The sequence below is a fragment of the Nicotiana sylvestris genome, chromosome 7, assembly GCF_000393655.2.
Source record: "Nicotiana sylvestris chromosome 7, ASM39365v2, whole genome shotgun sequence".
Classification (NCBI taxonomy): Eukaryota; Viridiplantae; Streptophyta; class Magnoliopsida; order Solanales; family Solanaceae; genus Nicotiana; species Nicotiana sylvestris.
In genome coordinates, this window is record NC_091063.1 from 30,304,736 (window position 1) to 30,312,955 (window position 8,220).

At 36.8% G+C, this 8,220-nt stretch overlaps 2 protein-coding genes across 2 annotated transcripts; both read left to right on the plus strand.

Moving 5' to 3' along the window:
- The first annotated feature begins 420 nt into the window (after window positions 1-420).
- Window positions 421-5,370, plus strand: LOC104247306 (uncharacterized). Its single transcript, XM_009803274.2, has 4 exons — window positions 421-1,353; window positions 2,517-3,044; window positions 3,170-3,395; window positions 5,019-5,370. The coding sequence occupies exons 1-3, from the start codon at window positions 541-543 to the stop codon at window positions 3,278-3,280; spliced, it is 1,452 nt and encodes a 483-aa protein (XP_009801576.1). The 5' UTR covers window positions 421-540; the 3' UTR covers window positions 3,281-3,395; window positions 5,019-5,370.
- Window positions 5,371-5,840: 470 nt separating this feature from the next.
- Window positions 5,841-8,220, plus strand: LOC104247307 (uncharacterized). The gene is made up of 3 exons (XM_009803275.2): window positions 5,841-6,971; window positions 7,078-7,608; window positions 7,701-8,220. The coding sequence occupies exons 1-3, from the start codon at window positions 6,180-6,182 to the stop codon at window positions 7,812-7,814; spliced, it is 1,437 nt and encodes a 478-aa protein (XP_009801577.1). The 5' UTR covers window positions 5,841-6,179; the 3' UTR covers window positions 7,815-8,220.

Here is an 8,220-nt window from a genome sequence, read left to right on the forward strand (position 1 = left end):
TCATGAAAAGAAACTACTCGTTTTGTTGAAATGAAAGAAAATACTTTTTTCTACATCATAAAAAAACGTTCGTGTTCATTTAATTGAAATAAAAGAAAATATTTTTACTACAAGGGGTTGGGGTGGGTGGATTGTGAGCTGGGTATAAGGTAGAGAAGGTTGGAAAAAAGTTTTGAAAAATATATTTTTTTTATAAAAAAAATATAGTTTTCCAATTAAAAAAAAATAAGTTGACGGAAAAATATTTTTCAAAATATTTAAGCTAACCGAATGGATAAATAGCAAAATATTTTTCAAAAAATATTTTGCTTCCTACCAAAGACACCCTAAATCCACAGTAGTTAAACCAAAAGAAACAGAAAAAAGTTTTAGATGACAAAAAGTTTCACGTGACATCAATTGGTCAACTTTTCAGTTCTCACTTCTCCCCATTCTTGACAATGTACGAGAAACACAGTCGATCAAAACAAGAAACAAAAATCTGAGATCTGGTCATAACACAGTTACCCAGTTCAGGCACTAATCACACTCTCTAATTCCATGCTCAGTTCATCAAACTCTGTAGAAAACATGCCCATGGTTCCAAGATTTCTACATAGCCAAAACCGCCTCAAAGATCTTCTCTTACTCTTCTCCACACTTGTAATCTTCTACTTAATCTTCCTTCTTCACCATCTCCACACCCCTAAAACCAACTTCATCCCTAACACCGACTATACCCCCACCACCCCACCCCGCTCCACTAATCTCTCTCTTTCTCACCTCTTTTTCTCCATTGCCGCCGCTTCTTCCTCTTTCTCTCTCCGTCTCCCTTTTATTAACCTTTGGTACAAACCCAATTCCACAAACGCTGTAATTTTCCTCGACACCCCAATTTCCACTACCCTCTCTGTTTCCTCACCTCCAATTCTTGTTTCCTCTGATACTTCGAAGTTTCCTTATTCTTTCCCTTCTGGTCGTCGTTCAGCAATTCGGATTGCTCGTATTGTTAAAGATACTTTTGACTTAGCTAAAAATGTAAACTTTTCGAACACCCGTTGGTTTATTTTTGGTGATGATGATACTGTTTTTTTCACGGAGAATTTGGTTAGTGTTTTGTCGAAATATGATTATGAAAAGTGGTATTATGTTGGGTATAATTCTGAGAGTTATGAGCAGAATGAGAAGTATTCTTTTGATATGGCATTCGGGGGTGGTGGGTTTGCGCTAAGTGCTCCTTTGGCTAAGGTTTTAGCTGGAGTTTTGGATTCTTGTTTGATGAGGTATCCTCATTTGTATGGAAGTGATTCTAGGGTTTTTTCTTGCTTAGCTGAGCTTGGAGTACGTTTGACCCATGAACCTGGATTCCATCAGGTTAATTAATTTTAACTTTATTACTCAATTTTGTTTCTGGGGTTTATTTTTCTTTAGCTACTGCTTCTTTTCATTTGTCCTTGAGCCCGAGGGTCTTCAGAAACAACCGACTCTACAGTTTATATTTCATTAATGAAACTTGAAGTACAATGTTTGAAATAGACCAAGATGGAATTTTGGAGTTGGTTTTAATGAGATGAACTTACTGGACGATCTTAAGATTCATTTATTTGATTTATGTATTCCTAATTTGGTAAAAGCATGAGGGAATTTATAAACCGTGTTAGTGCTATGTTAAATAGTTAATTGATTTGTGAATGAATCCTTTTTGTCAAGTTGATGTATGTGTTATCATAGTATCAGAGGGAAATGTTTGATCTTTTCATATCTTTTGGTTGATTTGATTGGCAGCCCATTGAAATTATGGACACTTTGTTTAGCATGTTTTCAAAGGAGAATTTTTCTCTTATTTTCCTTCAATAACGTTATAGTTCTGCAATTGCAATAAATATTTTGAAGACTTGCTCCCATAGAAGTAGTGTTTTAGGCTCTTTGTTATATTTATATGTTTTTCGTATGCAGCCGTTTGCAAGCTTATGAGTCTAGCCCCAAAGTTTGTTTCTTTGCTTATGGAAGTTCAAGGGATAGCCTTTTGACAGTGCACATCAAACTATGGAAACTCTGTTTAGCATGTTTTTCAAATTTTTTTCTCTTATCTTTTTCTTCAATAAAATTTGAATTCAAACTTAGGGCTTAACAACCCCTTCAGCAAAGAAATTGTGCACCACCCCGCCCAAGTTGGCAAATTTAATAGCATTGGCAATTCAAGTGAGGCTTGTTCAAATTTCAGCCCAATCAAATGATCAGCGGCTGCCAATATATCTCATAGTAACAAAAATGGGTCAGCCAACCTAGAAGAAAACACAAATAGACATAGGTCAACATTTCGATAGAAATACTGATTTTATGTGTTTTATATTTATGTGTTCTTGGCATGCTGCCTTTTTGTGAACTTTATGAGTAAACCTAACATCAAAGTTTGTTTCTTTGCTTATGGAAGTTATATGGACCAGCCTTTTTTGGTGCAGTTGAGAGTATATAGGCCACCTAGGATGTTCTTAATTTTAGTTTGTATATGAAGCTAAAGTTGATTCCATTAATAGGTTGATGTTCGAGGAGATTTATTTGGTATCCTTTCCGCACATCCATTATCACCTCTGTTATCACTTCATCACTTGGATGCTGTGGAGCCACTTTTTCCTGGCATGACCAGGATTGCAGCCACGGAGCATCTTTTCCAAGCTGTCCAGGCTGATCCAGCTAGGATTTTCCAACAAACAGTGTGCTACAACAAGTCCAACTTACTGACAGTTTCGGTTGCATGGGGTTACGCAGTTCAGGTGTTTGAAGGGAACGAACTTCTTCCAGATCTCCTCTCACGACAGCCAACATTTAGACCATGGAAAAGGGGTAAAAGTGTCGCTGCAAAATATATGTTCAACACTAGGGTCTTACCCAGTGATCCATGCGAAAGACCTGCGGTCTACTTCTTGCAAAATGTTCTTTCTAGTAGAGATGGCATATGGAATGAATATGTAAGACACGATGGGAACTGCGTAAGAAGTAGTCCGACAAAAGAACTAGCAAAGATAAGAGTCTTCTCGCAGAAGCTAGCCTTTGATGCTGAACAGGTACTCTGCTTGCATGTAAACCCTGAACTTTGTTTATATTGTTTTTCTATTGTTGCTGTTCCTTCCTTTGTGGTGTATTGTTATCTTGCACTTCCTCTGCTGAATATCTGAGTTTCCTGAATCAGTTGAAGGCGCCCCGTAGATCATGCTGTGACATTTCATCACCTATCAATGAGACGATGATAATTGGTATTAGACAATGTGGGTATGATGAGTTGATCTCGATGCAAACGTAGAAAGATCCTCGAAATTGCTCTAGACAAATGATCTGTCAATATATGACTGGACGCACGAGCGGGGATCATGCAGTGTCTTGACAGGAACTCTCTCTTCATTTCTGAATTTTACAAGGTACAATTTCTTCTTACAAAGACATCATATGCCTTCTCCTTCCACCCTTGCCTTGTTGATTAACACAAGACTGTTTCTCCCAACACTATTCCAATTTCCGATTTCTAAATCTGGATCATATAAAAGTCCTTCCTCTCATTATGGCAATATGTTTTGCCTTTTCTGATCACTTGTTAGTTGTTGCTGTGCCTATTTCTGTCATTTGCTTATGATTGTGAATCCTTTCCTGTTTCTGGCATTTGTAGAGTTCAGCTTCTTGTCCTAACAACCTTCTTGAATTCGGCATCATCATTTTGTGCAACAATTTGAATTATAGCTTTATGGAACCTTTGAACTAACTGTTCCTCCCATATCCCTGTGCCTATTTTAAGGGAGGTCAGTTGTGTTCGCAAGTAGTTCAAATATTGTTCCCGGAAATTGCGTCTAGGTATCTAATACTAATACTTCATTTTTACTACTCTTAATGCTGTGTTTAATCTTATTTATCATGTCATTTTCCTGGAAATTGCATCTAGATATCTGATTTGTTTGCATTTAAGTACCATAGTATTTGAATTGTCTGCATTTACGTATATGGTAGGCCTGTCTAGTGTCACTCTTCTTTCTTCTTATGGGGGCTTAACTCCAGAACATTTGGGGAAGAAGACCTCTGCAAGTCTTTAATTAACAGAAGGGGATGTTTTGACCCCTTTTTTCGTATTTCTTTTACACAATATTTACTACGTGGCAAGTTTTAAAAGTTGATTAAATGGAAATTTCCTCAGAAAATTTATATGCTCACAAAAAGAAGAGAGGTTTGTAATTGAAATGCATAGAACAACTGATTTAATTTGCAAATGTTTTCCTGGCTAGTAGTGTTCTGTCTTATATATTAAAGCTCGTCATTGTTTAATATTTTGCTAATTAAATGCCTTGTAACTTTTTCGTACGGTTTGAATATCTGTTACTCCCTCCGTTCCAGTTTATGTGAACCTATTTCCTTTTTGGTCTGTTCCAAAAAGAATGACCCCTTTCTAAATTTGAAAACAATTTAGCTTAAACTTACAATTCTACCCTTAATGAGAAGCTTTACTAACCACACAAATACTGTGGGCCCCTTTTTGACTTGTTTAGGACCACAAATTCCAGAAGTCTTATTTTTTCTTAAACTTCGTGCCCAGTCAAACAGGTTCACATAAATTGGAACGGAGGGAGTAATTGAATAGTTAGTTTAGGGAGTCGTTAAAATCTCAAGATATATTTAGTAGTTTGCACTGTAGTGTGAAATATAGGGGCCTTGGCAGTAATAACAATCATGTTTCGAGTCAGAGTGCATTATTGACATGCTGGAAATTAGCTGGGACATATCAGAGAAGTCCTGAATGGTGTATGCACTGTTAAAAGGAAAACTGCAGAACTCCGTGTTCCTAAATTTCTTGTCCTTTTGGCTCTCCCTTTTGGGCGTTGGCCCAAGTATTGAATGGGTTAATTTGCAGCAGTTTGATCTTACCACAGCCAAGATTTTAAGTTTCTTGCAACAAGTTTTTCATTTCCTTTGAGACTGAAAGGATTGTAAAGTTAAGCTTGTTCTCTTACTCATGGTTTGGAATAGTGAACACCATTTCCTTCTCCTTGTCATTGCAGATTTTTGCGATTGTTACTCTACCTCTTCTAATATTAAGGCACCCTAGTTTGAGGGGGTAATGTGTCTTGCATCTCTTTTGGAATGAGTACTAATCACTCCTCAGACACCTTGGTCGCCTGTCAATTCCACGGATCTCATGGCGAAAGCAAGCTATGTGCTTATAATTGTATTGGTGTATTCTGACATACCGCGGATTGAAGTTGTTCTAATTTTATAGGAACTATGATTTGATTTTAGGCATTTGTAACTGGAGAAAGATGAATTGTATAAATAATAACTTCAGCTGGAGCTCGTATCATGTATCATTTAATGTTCAATAAGAAATTACTGTGGATATCAAGTTTTACTGAATCCTTAACTGTTAGTTTAATTCTTACAATCAGTAAATGTGATATCTAAAAGAAGCAGACTTAATGGTGAATCACACGTTGAATAAGCTGATCAAGCTGATTGTCTTGATCTCTGATAGTATAATTTAGTACTGTGCATGTCATTTTTCATATGAAAAATCACCCTTTATTATTAGAATAAATCACTTTATGAAATATTGGAATGATTAATGATTAGTGAAAGAAAAAACTAAGAACAAGTTTGGCATACATAAAGTTAACTTTCACTTGTTGCAAAAATTGAGGCAAATCTGTTTTTAAATTTGGGGTTGGTAAACTTGTGCTTCCAAAGATAGAAGGTCACCAAGTTCGGCAACCGAACCCTTAATTTAATATCACAATCCTTAATTTACACACGTCACATATTCATTTCATACATTGACTTTTATCTTAAATGTGCAAAAACGCCTTCTGTTTTCTTCATTTTCAGTCAGTTTTCACATCACATTGTTGACTCAGTTCCACCAAATCTGATTGGAGTTCCTCAAAAGATTGATAAAGAAAGATGGCGTTACATATTCAAAGTAACCTAACTTTCCCAAATGTAACCTAACATATTCATCAGTGTCTTAATTCCAAGTACTCTTTTGCTGTAATTAATAAACACATATGAAGATGTAACCTATTTTCCAGGGCAATAAGATTGTCAAATTTCTCCTGCTTTTCTTTGGCTAAGGACTCCGGGTCTAAAGGTGTGATTGATAGCTTTTACCAATAACACTAAATTCCTTTAAACCCCTTCTTCCATTGTCCTCAATTCCATCCTCAGAAATGCAGTTTTTTCAGGTTCCCAATAAGGCGCAATATTCCCCCAACCCTTTAAAAAATCTTATAATTATATCCTCTTTTGGTTGCATGATTTATCTTGTTTGTACCATCTTTCTTGCTCCTAACAACAACAACAACAAGCATTTCCATACCTCAGTTTCATTACAGGATGATGAATTATCATCCCAAACCAATCTTGATCATATTGTTTTTGGAATTGCATCCAATGAGCAATCTTGGTCCAAAAGAAAGGAATATGTTAAGCTCTGGTGGGAACCCCATATAATGAGGGGATGTGTGTTTCTTGAAAAGATGCCACCTTTTTCATCAAATGGAACATCTAATGAGTCTCTGCCTCCCATCTGCATTTCTGAGGATACTTCTCGGTTTAGATATACGCATAGAGGTGGGACACCTTCAGCTATTCGTGTGGCACGTGTGGTCTCTAAGACAGTGGCGCTTAATCATTCTAATGTAAGATGGTTTGTGTTTGGAGATGATGACACCATTTTCTTCCCTGAAAATTTGGTGAAGACACTTTCTAAATATGATCATGACCTTTGGTACTACATTGGCACAAATTCAGAAAGCTATATGCAGAATAAGTTTTTCTCCTATGATATGGCTTTTGGTGGAGCTGGTTTTGCTATAAGTTACCCTTTGGCAAAAGTTTTTGCCAAAGTCTTTGATTCATGTATAGAAAGATATCCCCACTTATATGGAAGTGATGGTAGAGTTCATGCCTGTTTAGCAGAGCTTGGTGTCGGCTTAACACGCGAGCCTGGTTTTCATCAGGTGCCATTTTCACTTACGTCTGAATTTCTTATAAAATACAGTTAGGCTATTGAGAATTTTGCATTTCTAACTTTCTTGTTCTGTTTGTGTGAAATTGAAATGCTAGATGGATTTTCATGGAAATGTGTTTGGAATGTTGGCTGCACATCCCATTAGGCCATTGGTATCTATGCATCATATGGAGGCAATCGATCCTATATTTCCGAATATGACAACAGTAAAGGCTGTGGAGCATTTGTACAAGGCAGCAAGCTTCGATCCGCATCGGATTTTACAGCAAACAGTGTGCTATGATCGTTGGTTTTCTTGGACAGTTTCAGTGTCTTGGGGATATGCTGTTCAAGTGTTTGATAGGAATGTGCTTTTGTCAGATGTTCAGCGCGTGCAAGAGAGCTATGCTCCCTGGAAAAGGAGTCATTTAGGTGGATTATATGACTTCGATACGAGGAAATATGAATTTGATCCGTGCAGAAGGCAGCTTGTTTATTACTTGGACAAAGTGTTTTCTGGGAGCAATGGAACTGAGACAATTTACAAAAAGAAGACATCTGAGGAATGCAAATTTGACATGACTTCACCAATAAGACTAGAAGAAATCAGAGTGGTATCGACCAAGTTAGTCCTCGACAAACAACAGGTGCCATTCTCGAGCTTAGTACTGTTCTTTCTCTAAATTCCGTGCATTCTAAAATTTCCTTATTGTCTAATTTGATCTAATGTGATATGCAGTTGCTAGCTCCAAGAAGGCATTGCTGTGATTTATTACATTCTACCTCGGGTAATGTCATGGAAATAGGGATAAGAGAATGCAAGGAAGATGAACTAATTTACATGCACCATTAGTGCAGTATATTCTTGACAGTCAGCATAGCTATCACCATTTGATGGTTTCCCCAATTGCCTGATCCAAAATCTCCATTCCTACTAAATTATGAATATGAAGAAGCCAATTCTGTTGTGTTTGTTGAAGTCCCATTGCTCCTGGAAAGAAAAGATTTTGAGCATAAGGACTAATACCAAGCCTACCAAGAAAGCCAGCAGTTTTTTCAAGGCAGAATTTTTGTTTTCTGAGCATTTAAGTTCAATGATCAAAGAGAATTCAACCAGACATAATAGGGGGGAAGCTTTTTTCTTTCAGAAGTCAGTTTTGTACATGTATTTACTTGGATTAGATGTATACGTCAGGAAACTAGGCACATAAACAAATTAACAACATACATAGAATCTTTGTGACTGGAACTTTGTTCAA

Coding starts and splice junctions, on each gene's coding strand:
- LOC104247307 (XM_009803275.2), top strand. CDS start 6,180: ATGCAGTTTTTTCAGGTTCCCAATAAGGCGCAATATTCCCCCAACCCT. Junction 6,972..7,077: donor GCGAGCCTGGTTTTCATCAG/GTGCCATTTTCA, acceptor TTGAAATGCTAG/ATGGATTTTCATGGAAATGT. Junction 7,609..7,700: donor TAGTCCTCGACAAACAACAG/GTGCCATTCTCG, acceptor TGTGATATGCAG/TTGCTAGCTCCAAGAAGGCA.
- LOC104247306 (XM_009803274.2), top strand. CDS start 541: ATGCTCAGTTCATCAAACTCTGTAGAAAACATGCCCATGGTTCCAAGA. Junction 1,354..2,516: donor ATGAACCTGGATTCCATCAG/GTTAATTAATTT, acceptor TTCCATTAATAG/GTTGATGTTCGAGGAGATTT. Junction 3,045..3,169: donor TAGCCTTTGATGCTGAACAG/GTACTCTGCTTG, acceptor TTCCTGAATCAG/TTGAAGGCGCCCCGTAGATC.